This window comes from Lampetra fluviatilis, chromosome 22 (genome assembly GCF_964198595.1).
Source record: "Lampetra fluviatilis chromosome 22, kcLamFluv1.1, whole genome shotgun sequence".
Taxonomy (NCBI): Eukaryota; Metazoa; Chordata; class Hyperoartia; order Petromyzontiformes; family Petromyzontidae; genus Lampetra; species Lampetra fluviatilis.
Window position 1 is genome coordinate 13,409,222 of NC_136296.1, and position 14,817 is coordinate 13,424,038.

The 14,817-nt window shown below is 54.8% G+C and overlaps 1 protein-coding gene across 2 annotated transcripts in view; it reads left to right on the forward strand.

Annotated features, from left to right (window-relative positions):
- Window positions 1–14,123, forward strand: part of TRIT1 (tRNA isopentenyltransferase 1) — a 55,760-nt gene extending 41,637 nt beyond the window's left edge. For both annotated transcript variants that reach the window (XM_078866553.1, XM_078866554.1), the window contains 7 exons: window positions 129–271; window positions 1,941–2,052; window positions 5,630–5,742; window positions 8,959–9,036; window positions 11,835–11,944; window positions 12,324–12,441; window positions 13,260–14,123. In XM_078866553.1, coding sequence (XP_078722679.1) covers window positions 129–271; window positions 1,941–2,052; window positions 5,630–5,742; window positions 8,959–9,036; window positions 11,835–11,944; window positions 12,324–12,441; window positions 13,260–13,393 — 808 coding nt within the window. In that variant the 3' untranslated portion in view covers window positions 13,394–14,123. The remainder of the gene's footprint in view (window positions 1–128; window positions 272–1,940; window positions 2,053–5,629; window positions 5,743–8,958; window positions 9,037–11,834; window positions 11,945–12,323; window positions 12,442–13,259) is intronic.
- The last annotated feature ends 694 nt before the right edge of the window (window positions 14,124–14,817 follow it).

Consider the following 14,817-nt stretch of genomic DNA (forward strand, 5'->3'; position numbering starts at 1 on the left):
GCGGTTTTAGGAGCTCATCATTCAGCCGTGGATTGGTCGTGGCTGATGATTATGGTGATGAAACCACTGATTCGAACAAAAACATTTTAATTGGACACCCAAGTGACATTGCTCGTGCGATTGTGCAGGAGCCTGCAGGTGTACGAGGAGCTGGGAGTCCCGCACAGTGAGCTGCTGCTCAGACAGCAGCTGGAGGAGGGAGGGGGCCCACTCGGTGGGCCGCTGAGGTTCCCCCTCACCTGCATCCTGTGGCTGCATGCGCAGCAGGATGGTAAGAGGGGAGCACGGGGGGGGGGGGGGGAGTTGATTTGCTCTGAGATGAGAGGTGCCGAACCAGCATTTCTGAGATCCTGGGTTGAAGGCACAAGCCACAGTCGTGCAACTGTGGCCATGTAACCCAAACTATCCACCACATAGTAAACTGCTGTAGTCTGCGCTCCTTCAACGGAGGAATAGCAGAACTACATAAACTCTCTCCTGAAGCTGTTTTGTGGCTAGCAGACCTCAACGTTGCCATCTAACTTCTTAACATATCGCCATGGACAGGAATAGAATATAATTACCATTAGCAATTCCCTCCTGGCCGCGCAGCGCGGTGCAGAAAGCGTGCGTCCCACGGCCCTTCGGGGATCGCTAATGTGCATAATGATAACAAACAAGTCGAGTGGACGGCGACACCAACTACAAACGGCAGTTTATACCAAGGTACAAATCCTAATTGAAATCGGATTCTCAAGTGCAGTGAGATGTTGGTTGCAACCCGGTCACCAGTGACTTCTATCGAGAACCTTTGACTTTCATAGACTTGGATGGATTTGCAGAGAGCTATAGAATTACAGAGAGACCGATAGACTCGTAGAGATCTCTGATTAAACCAGGTTTTCAGGTGTAGTGAGTTCATCGTTTCAGCCGGCTCACACATGACTGACTGTATGCAAAAAGCGCTTCACAAAAAATGGTTCAGTACTTAACTTGGCTAAATTCCAAGTCTGAGAATTAAACACATTGCTTTTGACTCTTGCGATGAATGTTAATATTGGTGGCATAGCTGGTGGGAAAGTGGGCACTTGGAGGTAGCTCTGTGATATCTGCTTCTGTGGGATGTTGTCAACACGAAGGGCTGCGCTGCTGTTCAAGAGATCTGAATGGACTCTTGATCTCATCATGCGAGGCTGATTGTGCAATCTCGATAATATTGGGGAAAGTGAAAGAAGAATGTTACCAAGAGAAAGAAGCTCCAGGCATCTCTAGCCCCGGGGCCTCCCAGCTGTCCCCAGAAACACCGCCGCTTGTGGAGGACGCCTCCAGCCACGCCTGTGATGGGACCGCCTGTAATCCCGGCTAATTGTCATCGGGGCCTTGCTCTTAAATAAATAATCACCCGCCCTATGGAACAATGATGCTTTAATGAGTAATCGCCCGTGCTAATAGATGCTCGCTTAATCGGTTTTAATTATTGAGTATTACGACGAGACCGCTTTTAATTGGATTGAATTGATGCTGTTATCTTGCGCTCTAATTAAGACAATGTTTCAAGGGTTCAACCATGCCTGCCACATCCCACGAGTATGGACAGAGGGGGAGAGGAGTGAGACGCACCACACACATGCACCTCTCCAAGAGCTATTTGTCCGCATTCGCTCAGCAGCTCAATGCGAGGAGCATCTCAATGCCACGGGTGTGTGTTGGCATGAGTGCCACCCCTAGGTCTACTCAATCTTAAATAAATACCTTCTGTGGTTTAAAAACATCAGAATGAGGGGGCAAAGGAAACCGGGCGTGATGCTGTCCAGCCACCTCTTCGTGTGCCATGCTGGCTGTTATAGGTGCTTGCTAACAGAACTTGCCCAAACAGTTTTTTAAGGCTGTATGGGGAACCTTTGCCTTTGTGTGCTTGTGCACACAAACACACACACATCCCTCGCGGGGTGCTTGGGCAGTGCTCGGAGAACGTCTGGATGCGCGCGTGGAGCAGATGATGTCCCAGGGCCTCTTATCGGAGCTGTCGCTCTTCCACCAGCGCCACAACCAGCAGCGACTCGCCAGTGGCAGGTAGGCCAAGCCCGGGGCACGCGCGTGCACACGCACAGCTCGGTAATCAGAGCCGGCCGGGACGGATGACACCGTGGCTAGGGTTTCCATGATATACTTTTTCATGAAACGATAAAAAGTTAACATTCACGTCTGCAATTTGTTATTCGGGCAGAGGCTTTATACGCATCGTTGCGTTATTGTTTGTGTACACCTTTGTTCATTAACACACAACCTCAAGCAGCCAGCAATAAACTGCACTATCAAACTGATCTCATCGCTCCATCTCCCCGGTGGTCATTCTCTCAGATTCATTCCGTTCCTTGCCTGCCACTCCGTTATTATATTTGACCATTGGCCGCACACTTTTCTTCACGGTCAACTTTTGCTTATGAGTTGGTGGTACAAAACAAGGCTGTGTGCATTATACATGCGGTGTCGTGATGTCACGTGGCATGCAAGGCATGATAGGAGGACTGATGCAGTGGTCACAATCGCACCATTTACTGTGTAGGAATCCCTGTTTGTGTGCGATGCTGTTACTCTTATTCATATCCAGGTTGCACTCACCTTTCTGTCTAATGAGTTCATTATCGAGTGCAAGGGTCAGTCCAGTGCCAATGTTTGTATAATTCTATATCTGCTATTGCATCTTCCACCACTCCATACTCTGTCTCGATAACAATCGTTGCTCCTCCACTCCTCCTCCCCTCTTCCTCCTCGTCACAATCACCATTTTGTTATGAAAGTCAATCCAAAGGAAGCAAAATCTAATTTGCATTTCTTCCCCAGTGAGCAAAGGGGTTGTGCAACACCCGCATAGTAAACTTGGCAGGGGGAGAAGCGTAGGAGGCGTGCGCTGAGTGCGTTACTTGGCCACTGATCCGCGCTGCACCCACATTCCCGCGCCCGTCACGGGGACGCGGCCACCCGGCCCGCGTCTTTACGCGACCACGTGGAGCCGAGCGGGCCGTCTGTGGGCTTCCGCGCCCCACCGCTCCGATTGTTCCCGCCGCCTACGGAAGGTGTCTCAAGCCACGCCGCTGCGGATTCACTGACGACCGGCAGTATCACGGAGGGTCGCTGCCTCTATGGTGCAAAATAAACGAGGACATGTGGCACGAAGAAGAATTTCTCACAATACCAGGATAGGGGATAACTCCTGTACACGTAAATGAATGGTCTCCAGCGGTGCGTTATTGTTACTACGCAACGCAATAAAACTGGGATTTTTGACGTCCTGGGAAGACTGACAGATTTCCTACAATGGTCGCCTCAATGAGAGGATGGTTCTGGGAACCCGGGCGTTGGACCGGTCGAAGATGTTTACACCGCCGAGCGACGATGGCGCCGCTTCTCTACGGCCCCCTCGCGTGCCGTCTGTTTTGTGCACCTTCGGACAAATTGTTTAATTCATTTATATTCCGTAATTGCGATATTTGAATGAGATGTGGGTGGGATGGGGGTTGGTGTGGGGAGTGCGGTGCGTTGGCATGTTTACTCGGTCGCCATGGCAACAGCCGGCCGCATCAGCTTGCCTGTGCAGCGCCAGGCAGGTGCGTGTCAGCCTTGGCAGCAGCTGCTTGGTGCAGCAGCAGGACCAGCAGCAGCATCTTTTATTAATTTATTTCATACCTCACATGGGTGTAAAGCAAGTCCCAGACTGTTGCTAATTCAATCAGCACAAGTGAGGAGAGCACTGGGCACAGGTAGCACAGGTAGCACAGGTAGCAGCACGCATGAAGCTCGAAGCGCAACACGTTTTCTAGACCACCGGTGATAACATTGCATGCACCGGCGCACGCGTTGCACATCGGTGGCTCGGCGGTAGAGCGAGCGGCTCTGAATAGGATGGTTGCGAGTTCCATTCCTGGCTGGGGTTGACTCGGCCCATCATCCCTCCCTCCTGGTGTCGATAAAATTGGAACTACTTTGTGGCGAAGTCAACAGTGGTTGTCCTATGGTTAGACCTGACCCTATCCATAAGTTTGTGGAATTTCCACCGCAAACAGGAGATGAACACCACTGCCTCAATATTAATTTATGCAGGAAACCTGTTTGACTTGAAAAACCAAACCAACGCTTGTGCAGTAAACTAAGTTACATTGAAAACGTCGCTAGCGGCTCGTTGTGACTCGTCGCCTGCCTCGCCCCGAGACCTCGGTGGGAGTCGCGCCAGCCAGCTGCGAGGACGCGGTACCCGTGCACGGCGCGCGACGCTTGCCTCTGGCTTTGCAGCTGTAATAAAAAGGGCTGGTGGCGTCGCTCCGCCACCACGCGTGGCTTCCGCTCGTGAGCTGTGATTGTGCTTGGCCACAGCGTGCGAGCGCCTGTTCCGCTCCGGGGTCGTGGCGGCATCGTGGCGGCGTTGTGAACTCTCTTCCTACATCCCTGCAGCCTTTCCCACAGTGATATTTGCTCTCCTGCAAGCAGTTGCTCTCCTGTACGATTCATAATTGGTTTATTTTTTTATTTGATTGTGTAGGTATCATGCTAATGTTTAACTAAATCTCCACCACCCGACAGAGCCAATGAAATCAGGTTGTCACATCTTAGGGCAAATATCACATTTTATTTGGTTTATCAGGAAAACCGGTGTAATGTTGAAAATCCGAATAAAATATTTGACAACTTTTTTCGAAACAAAGTTTGGCTGGAGATTACGCTGAGCATCATTAGGCGCTAACAAAAGTTCAGCTTTCCTGTGCAGGAGTTCGCTAAAGCGACTGCACTTAAACAAACACAGGTGCTGTTGTAGTTGAGCCTTGGTTGTTGAACTATAGCAGAACAAGGACATCTTGCTCAGGGGAGGTGAGTCACACGCTTCTGAAGCCGCGGTCAGCAAGACTTGTTTTGAAACTGCACACTTTCGCCTGGGTTCACCTCGTGCCACCAGGAAGCGGTGACCGCCGCTTCTCAACAGTCCTCTCCGAGCTGCGCGTGAGCAGTGACCACGCAAAGCAGGAACGTGTGCTCCGCTCGCGCGGCGTCTCTACTCTGCTCGACCGCGTGTGCGCGCTCGAAAATGGTGAAACGTGGAACACGCGTGTAAACCATGCCGCGTGCCACCCAGGCCAAGTGTCACCCACCATGAGCGCATGGTCTCGTGCCTGCCAAGGTTCCCGAGATTTCATTTTTGACCATCATTATCAGCCTTGTTCAGTCTACTGCTGGATGAAGGCCTCTCCAAGCGGCCGTCATCATGAGGAACCCGCGATGTAGTCTGTAATAATCCATGTAGCACCTGCACACGCGTTGATGTCGTCGCTATGTTTTCCGAGTGGGGGTGTTTGATCGCACCTCACCTCACCGAGTGCCCAAATATCACTCGCCACTGACGTTAGCCATAAAGTGAACTCGAACTCGGATCTTCGGGTTCGGAGCACGATTATTGTAGGCCTTATAACGCACGACGTATCGTAACATCGCTGTATCCCAGCCACCCTTGCGCCCACTTGCCCTGCCACTTCCTTTACCGCCACCCCCCCCACCCACCCGGCCCGCTCCCTCCCCCCTCGCTTGGCCGCCGGTTCGTGTCGCGCCACGCGCCTCACTGCGATGTGACCGAGACCGTGATGGCGCCCGCGTGTCCCCGCAGCCACGACTATGAACACGGCCTCTTCCAGTCGATCGGCTTCAAGGAGTTCCACGGATTTCTGACGCGGCCAGCGGAGTGCAGGCCCGAGCAGGAGGCGGTCCTACTGCAGCAAGGTGATCTCCAGCTCTCGCACCTTCCATTGCATTTCGCATCCTTGGGATCAGTTTAAACGAGCATAATAACAACGTGGCGATTGTTAGGTGGAGGAGGGGGAGGGAGGGGAGGGGAGGGAGAGGGGGTGGAGGCAGTGGAGCGACACAGGGATGGGCAGTCCAAGATCGGTGGACCAAGGGGAAGACGGGGGGGGTCCATCTGAGAAACTTTCAGTCTCCTATGTCACCGGGCACGACCGGATGTGGGATGCAGATGCACATCAGCACAAAATCGAGGGAATCGCGGCGTGTTACTGCGGGTGGAGTGGTGGTGCAGTGACCGCCGCGCTGTCTGCCCGTGACGAGTGACACCTGAACCACTTCACCAGCCCGCATTGACCGGCGCGGCGAAGTATGGTCAAACAACTCCCGTGACCAACTTGCCTGGACAGCGCTCGGATGAGTGACCGCCGTGCGTAAAATGAGTGTCGTGGGCTACCGTGAGCTACGTTGTCAAGGCGGCAGTGCGGCAAGATCTATTATTGTACTGTGCTTTGCTTCAACGACTCTGCTCCCCGCCTTCGCCGACTCACATCGGCAAGTGTGGTGGAGTACGACTGACCTGGTGTGATGGATGCCATCGTTTAGAATTTCATTGACAGAGCAGCTGAAAATAAAAATTAGTCATTTTACGATAGCTAAGCAATGCCGTGAATTGCGCAAGAGTCGCGGTGACATCAACGGGGGCAGAAGACTTATCTGGAAATGAGCGGTGACTGCGGATGGATATGGTGAAGCGGAGGGAGGAAGAGGGGGGAGGGAGGGAGGAGTGGGGGGGAGGGGTGCACTCGCTCGAGTTGCTTGGGAGCCACTGACATTTGGAGGCTGCCAGTCCTAGCAGGGTCAAGCTGACTCAGAGCCGGAACATCTGCACGGTGTTCGCATCAACGATGATTTTCCACCCCTGCGACGGCGACTGTGGCGCAGGTCCCAGCAGCCCAACGTTGCAGACTGCGCTGCTCCCGGCGCTCATAAACGGTGACCGTTTATCTCCATTAACCAACAATAAAACGGGAGCCTAAGTGCGCACATGCGTTCACTGAATAAAGTTCATCATCGCTAATGCATTATTGCGTGAACAACAATGCGCATCGTTGCATTGTTATTTACATTACAGGCCTGCAACAGCTCGAGCCACAGTTTGTGAATGAGCCTCCGCTAAAGGGAGCTCTCGGGAGCACCTCTGGAGATGATTTTGGCCTCACGACGTCGCAGGTTCGTGGCGGCTGGGGAGGCCTTGATCTAGCAGTGAAATTATTGAGGTTGATGATGATAGTGGGGACCCATTTACAACTTACTGAGCGTAGCAGGGAGGACAGGAGCTACCAACGGCACGAGGGTTTGATCAAGCAGGAGGTGCGGAGGCGGTGGGGCCGGGTGGCCGATGCCACGCCCGGCCGGGTGCCCCGTGTGGGAAGGCACGTGGGAGGCGTCTCCACCCCAGCGCTCTCTGCGGGCAGCTCGCATGGCTGCCTCGCAGCAGCGCAGTGGGAGCCAGTGGGGCCCAGTGGGAGCCAGTGGGAGCCAGTGGGAGCCAGTGGGAGCCAGTGGGAGCCAGTGGGGCCCAGTGGGGCCCAGTGGGGCCCAGTGGGAGCCAGTGGGAGCCAGTGGGAGCCAGTGGGAGCCAGTGGGAGCCAGTGGGAGCCAGTGGGGCCCAGTGGGGCCCAGTGGGAGCCTGTGGGAGCCAGCGGGAGCCAGCAGGAGCCAGTGGGAGCCAGTGGGAGCCAGTGGGAGCGTGCTCGTGCATCACGCAATGGGGGGGGAGGTGCGGATGGCTCCGGGTCAAGGTGGCTGTGAATGTCTTTCCATCGTTAATTAGGAAGGCATATTTTAGGTACAATAAAAGCTTGTGTGGGAATTATTGAGGCAGTGGTTTGTTGCATGCGAGCCCAGTGACCCGGGTTTCATTGCCGGGTGCGGCTAAGATCAGTGGAGGTTATCTGATGTGGTCGTGGGCCTCTCCTGAGTCGGTTCAGCCTTAAATGAGTACCTGGTGCAGTGTGTAAATGTCGGAAATGTGGTGCTGACCACACCGCTTGTTTGTGTGCCGTGCCAGCCTTTGTAGGTACCCGCTGGCCACCAGCTGCCCTGTAGTCTGAAAGGCTGAATGGTGATCTTTGTCGATGCGCCTTTACAATGATTGGTCTCTTGAAAAACCAAGTTGTTGCACGCGTGAGGGAGCTTTCTGGAACGGTTTATGCGGTTGAGCAAAACCATTCTCGCATCGGGATGTGTATCAGATTCACGCCCCAATGTGGTTTTTTTTTGCGAGTGTTGTGGTCTCGGCAGGCAGAAGTGGTTTTATTGCGACACGGGAAAGCTTTCCACATTCTGTTCGTGTGCGATCGAGTTGAGGTTTTTGTAGTCGCTCTCCTCACCCCGCCTCCACCCCACGCTGCACTCGGCCAGAGTCTCGACCTCTGTTAGGAATACAATCGTTTGATTCTTCCCCCCATCGCATAAGCAGAAGTGCCTTGGGGGTTTTCAAATGAGGCAGGGAAATCAGAAATTTCGTTCTGCAGCTTCGCAGTCACAAGTCGTGTCACCGACTCGCGCCGCCTGATGAGAAGAAGGGTGGGGGGGTGCGGTCGCCGCCTTCCGAACCGGCTCGGCTGGCTGTCACGCCGTGATTTGCCTCCTGGCGATTACGTGCAGCCATGGAGACGCTGACCTGGCCCCCACGAGCATCGCCTTGTAATTCTTGGTCACCAGTTTAGACTCCCGTGTTCTGGCCCCCAAGAAAACTTGGAGTCAGCTCTGTCCTGGGCCAAAGGGAAGCTGGCCGCATCCTGTGTGCATGAGAATTAGCCCCATCCTGGGCCCCATCAGCGCTACCTCATCCTGGACTCCAGGTGAATCACGTCTGTGTTAATCTCACGGGAGTCTCCTTCATCCTGGGTCCCAGTGGAATACGCCTCATTGTGGACCCCAACGGAGCTGGCTCTGTCCTGGACTCCCAAGAGCTCCGTCATGGGCCTCGGTGAAGCCAACTCCCTCCTGGGCCCCTTTCAAGCTGCCTCCGTGTTATGCCCCACTCAATCTGGCTGTGTGCTGGGCCCAAAGGAATCGGCCTACGGAGGGAGATTGGCTCAGTGAAAGTGCGAGGTTCCGGCTGGATTGACACTAAGCGTTCTTCCTTCTCTCCCACCCATCACCCCCACCCCCTGTCCCTTGCAGGTGTTGAGGCGCTCAAACTGGCGACACGGCGCTACGCGCGCAAGCAGAACAAGTGGGTGAAGAACCGCTTCCTCAAACGTACGCTGCCTGCACGTTACACGCGGGTGCCCGGGGCGCGAGGACCCCCACCACCGGTTCGGTTACCCCACGCTCGCCGCGGACGTGAGCCGTCAATGGGAATCGAACTCGCGTCGCCGGCTTCTTAGCGTGGTGCGCTATCCACTGCGCCATCACTCTTCTATATATTCTTTTTATGTCCTTACTGTTGTTCAAGTTCACTAAAGGCGGACAAAATATTGTACGTCTTCAGCTCTGTCCTGTGAACGTAAACCATTGCGCGTTTTAGCCCAATTCCCGTTTTTGCGTCGTCTCTATATTTCTGGGCCACCCCCCTGACCCCCCATCCCATAGCCCCAGACAATCGAGAGTTGACGGCACTTCTCGTGATGAGATCTGCTCGTGGCTTAGAGCTGTGCGTTGCTCACAACGACGTCTCCGTGCCGGCGCGACCGAAGGGGCGGTCATAGTTTGTGTGTACGTGTCGCAGGTGGGAGGAGCGCCTGCTGGCCTGGTTCCATCGCTCCTCCTGCCTCCCTCACTGGTTTTGCACCAAGGGAAATAGTAGTGCGACTCGCTTGACCAACCCGCTCTTGTTGAATCAGGACAAAAACTATTCGGAAAGAGGTGTTGACTTACTGGCCACGGTCACTCCGCTATTGAGTTAAGCCCCACACCGCCTGCTGAGTTATGGGTTTTGTTGACTGTACTTCATCATGCCGGTAAGGGAGCCAGGCCCAATTAAGATGTCACTCGCCACTAATTGTGCGAGCCGGAGTTGAGAATCGGGCTCATGTCGACAGGTTAATAGTGTCATGCAGTCATCACTGTTTGACTGCTCCAATTCATTTATCGGATTTAGTTTCTTACAACGTTGCCAGTTTTTACCTGTTTCAAGGGACAGTTCTTTCTTTTATCGATTAAAACGGTTGCTTTAAACCGATTTGTATTAGTCATCATTAGCCATGATTAACCGACTGCTGGATGAAAGCCTACCCAAGCCATCGCCCATGTCCATCTCACAATGCAACAATCTAGCTCCTGCAGACAAGCTGATTTCACCGCTTCGTGGATGTAGTCTCATCCGTGTTCTTGCCTTTGGCTGCCATTCCATCCTTGGCCTCGACCACCGGCCATCATCCGTCCCTTGTAGGGTGACGTGTCCCACCCTAGCCCCCCCTACTTGTCCTTAACAGGCAATGGCGTCTCTCTAACTTGCGTATGTTTTCGGATCCGCACGCCCCTCCTCCTGTCGCTCCGTGTAATTCCAATACGGCAAGGCAGACTTTGATTGGCAGGGATATCGACGTGCCGCCCCCTCGCCTCCGAGTGTGGAGTGCGTTACGGTGCTTTTCAACCTACGGCGTTGCTCAAAATGTTCTCCCGACGTGCGTACGTCGGGGTTTGTCCTGGGCGCCGGGTGCCTGGGGTCGCCTCTGTCTCTCTTCAGATCAGGGGCCTTTGTTACTCTGCAGTAGTTCTTGGTGTGGTTTCAAGTAGGGATTGAATAATTCACGCCCTCCCTCTCCCGGCTATATTATGAATTGCCACGATTCGGGGTGACAATTAAATTCAAGAACCAGCGCAGTGTGTACTGTGCTGTATACTCGTACGGTTTTACAGGAACCCATACATAGATTTACGTGGAGAAATACAACTCCATCGCTTCTTCCTCTAAAGAATAAATACGCCCACCGATCTTCGCACAGTCGCGTTTACGCGCCGTGTGGGTCCGCGTCGCGTAGACACGCACAGTGTCTTGTAGCGCCGCGGAAGGCGAGCGCAAGGGGGCGGGGGACCAGCATCGTCCCGAGACTTCCCCCTGCACGCGTGTCGGTCGCGCTCCGTTGCTCGAACGCGCTGCTGTGTTTACATGTAAACAGTGCCGCGTGTGTTGCCGTGCGGGCGTGTCCACGCGCGCTGCATTCTCGCTCGTCGGTGAGGAGGGTGCCCGCATCCTCGCTGCTGCTGCTGCCATCGCGTGTAGAGAAAGGAGTGCCTCTGTGTTTACATATACACAGTGCCACATGCAAGTTGGCGTGTGTGTGGACCGGTTTCCCCTGCATTACATATGTATAGCAGTGTGTGTACGTGCATACATATCGTGTGTCGAGTACTTGCACGTAAACATGACTTTGGTGTTTTTATGTAAACGTTAGCTGTATGTACACATACCCTTCAGGAAAGTCATCCGTGCGGAGCTCTGAATTATCTCCTCTGGTTTTGTCGGTTTTCTCCGGACGATTTAGTTGATTTTCACAAGCATGGCAGAACCTTTCCGGAAACAATCTTGAGACTTGGTAAAGCTTATATAATAAATAAATTACGTGTTTTTTTTTCTGTTTTACAACCAAGGTCAAAAGAGTGCTCATGCATTAGCTCTGTCTATATGTAGTGCAGGCTCACAATAACTTTGGAAAAGATGACCCGATATCAATTACCTTTTAGTATAAAGTTGCATCGCCATAAAGACTTACCCTGTAGAATGCCAGCCGCATTGATCAAAGGGTTATCTGCCAAAATTTGGCAATGCAAATCCAGCGTGAAACGAATCGGCTGGCAGAGTGACGATATCGCGTGCACGCATCGCCTCCCTGTGACGTCATCGCACGTCGTCTTGTCAACGCGGCTCTGAAGGTAACGTCATTACCGCTCTCGTTTGGAAAGCGTGACAGAGTCCGTGCAAGTGCTCGATTTTTCTTCCTCGTATTTGGATTGCGTCTCCCTCTCGAGCAGAAGCGACCGTTGTTGTTGAGCCCCGTTGCATCACCGACGAGGCCGCTGACCTCGCCCTCTCCTCGCGACCCCCGACCCCGTAGGGCCCGGCCCCGCGGTGCCGCCCGTGTACGGGGTGGACGTAACGGACGTGTCTCGCTGGGAGGACACGGTGCTGGAGCCTGCGCTGCGCATGCTGAGCAGCATCGTGAAGGTCGGCGCCCACGACCTCTCGGACCCCACGACTTGCGCCGTCTTGACGAACGCTGCTCCGTCTGAGGAAAACCCTCGTGGGCATGCGAATGTCTTTTTGTGGTTGCGCGCCACGCTATGAACCCAACATCCCAAGTGCAATTCCTGGCCATGACTCGTGTCAGCGGTGATTATCTGAAGCGGTCATGGGCCTTGCCTTGGTTGAATTAGACTTCAATGAGAACCTGGGGAGACAAAGATGGCACAGTGCGGTGCTTTTCACACCACCCCTTCGCGCCCCATGCCGGCCTTCATAGGTGCTCGCTAACGGCACTTGCCCCAACAGTCCATTGAGGCTATACAGGGGACCTTTGTGTGTGTGTGCACGCGCGGCGCTGTAGAGTGAGACACCGCCGGTGGAGCCCCTTTGCCGGGAGCCGGTGGAGCCGGGCTCCAAACGACGACGCCACGATTGCTCTGCGTGCGGCCGCGTGGTGATGGGGGACGAGCCGTGGCGAGGTGAGGCACCCCCATCCCCCCCCCCCCCCACATCGTTCCCAACGGCCACTCCGCCCAAACTAACAAGGACGACGACTCGCACGCACAGATTCTGTCACGGCTTCCAACGTGCGTTGGTCGGCGGAAGCACCAATTGGCTGTGATGACGACTCGTTCTGGGCCGCACAGCGAGGTGACGTCACGCGCGTGATCTCACCGCGTTGGTCGACAAGGCTTTTCCCTTTGAGTGCTCTCTTAAATCGCTCGGCTTTGGCCGATTATGGTCACCGTGGCTGGTTTTTTGCGGTGAGTCCCACATCGCTACACAACTCCACTCTTGAGTTTAGGTGATATTGGATCAACTTCTTACAATTTATCGTGCCACCCCTGCCACGACGAACGGACGGAACGGCTCAAAAACCAAAGTCGGACACGGTCGCAGAAGGGCGATTCGTGACGTCACGTCGACATTAAACCACCTGCTCCATTAAACCAACTGCTCCATGTATTCTCTAGGTGCTATCGTGTCTGAAGGTTTAAGACATTGGTGTTGCTTTTGTTGTTTTCTCTCTACCATGTGGCTTGGTGATTTTATCGGTGTGCCCCACGTCAGAAAGTTGAAAGCAGTGTTGTTTTCTCGCTGAATCGTCGCGATACGTGATGTTATCCCTGCGCCACGTTGCAAAGATTAAGACTATATGCTGTTCTTTTATAAACCGGTGGTGCTAATTGATATTATCGGTGCCACGCCAGGGCATTTCTCACGGGTGGCGTCGTTCCTTCTGCACCGCGGTGCTTCGTGACGTTAATGTCCCCCCTCCCCCCCCATCTCTGTCCAGCGCACCTCAAGTCCAAGGGCCACCAGCACCACTTGCGGCGAGAGAGGAACCCTCACGGTGATCGCGGGCGAGCGCACGACAGCGCGGCGACTCCCCCTGTGACGCCGCTCACCGAGGTCACGGCTACCTCCTAGCGCCGACTTCCGCACCACGCCATGCCGCTTCACCGGAGACAAAACCCGAGACGAGTTCACGCGACCACGTGCACCGCTCTCCGTTCCAGACTTGTCGAGGTCTCCTTGACATTTTAGACCGCGTTCACACGGTGTGCCTTTTATTTTGGAGCGCGTTGAAAGCCTTGCGGCCGCGAGAGCCGATTAAATGGTGGTTTTACGATGGGCCTGGCTCGCGACCGCGAAGTTAAGGATGAGCCGAGGTCTTGTAAATGAAACCACACACGGGCACACGTCCCGCACGCTCGGCACGAAGGAATTGAGGAAGCTCGGCGGGTGGAGCCGTACTCCCGCACGGCGCGGGAACGCGGCACGACGGAGTCGCCGACACGGCACTGAGCACCCGGTACAGCCGCCTGCAACGTGGAGCCCCACCCCACCCGGTCCATGCCGTGCCTCGCGAGAGATGTCCGATGCACAGGGTTCACGGGGGCAGGGGGCACGTCACTTGGTGAAGCTTCTGCGGATCTGCTGGGCTCGTTGCTGGAGCTTTGTGCAGTGGGGGTGCTACCGACCAGTGCTTGCTGGAGACCTGTGTTTGTCCTCGGTAGAGATGACGTGATTGCTGTCGACGCCACTCGGGAAGCACGTGCGTGTGAGGAGGGTTACCGTGGAAAAACCTACATTCGTTTTTAACGCCGGCTCCCCGTTATCCCTGCCGGCTAAAAATAAAGCGCCAGTTACATTTTTAGCCATTTGTGGTCGGTGTCGTTATGCTTAGACGGGACGTCCGGCTGGAGGTCGCGGTTGACGGAGGCTGCCGGGTCACTCGAGCAAGACCTGGAGAGGTTGCGGGCGCCGCCCCCTGGGGAGGAAATCCCCACTAATTAGGCCGCTCTGCCAGAAAATCCCCGATTAGTGCACGAGGTGGGAGTGGGGTGTGCTTGGGTGAGACTGCCACCCGGAGCTGGGGGGTGACGTCTGTGTGTGCAGCTGCGTGTGCGGCAGCGTGGTGAGGCTGCGTGGTGGCACTGTGTGCGGCAGCGTGGTGAGGCTGCGTGGTGGCACTGTGTGCGGCAGCGTGGTGAGGCTGCGTGGTGGCACTGTGTGCGGCAGCGTGGTGAGGCTGCGTGCTGAGGCTGCGTGGTGCCACTGTGTGTGATGCTGCGTGGTGAGCGGGAGTGCAGCGGTTCGCGTGCTGCGCTACGAACCCGACGAGCTGAACCGGTGTGGCCTGCTCCTTGTGTCAAATAAGCACCTGGTGCGGTGGACAACAGCACCCCCTCGTGTGCCGGTCTTAATAGGTGCTCGCTAACAGCACTTGTCCCAGCAGTATGAAGGCTGCATCGGGATATTCGTGTGCGACATCACCACCACGCTCACCACACTTGGCACATCAAGCAATATTGCCACACCCTCACCGCATGTTCACTAAACCAACACTC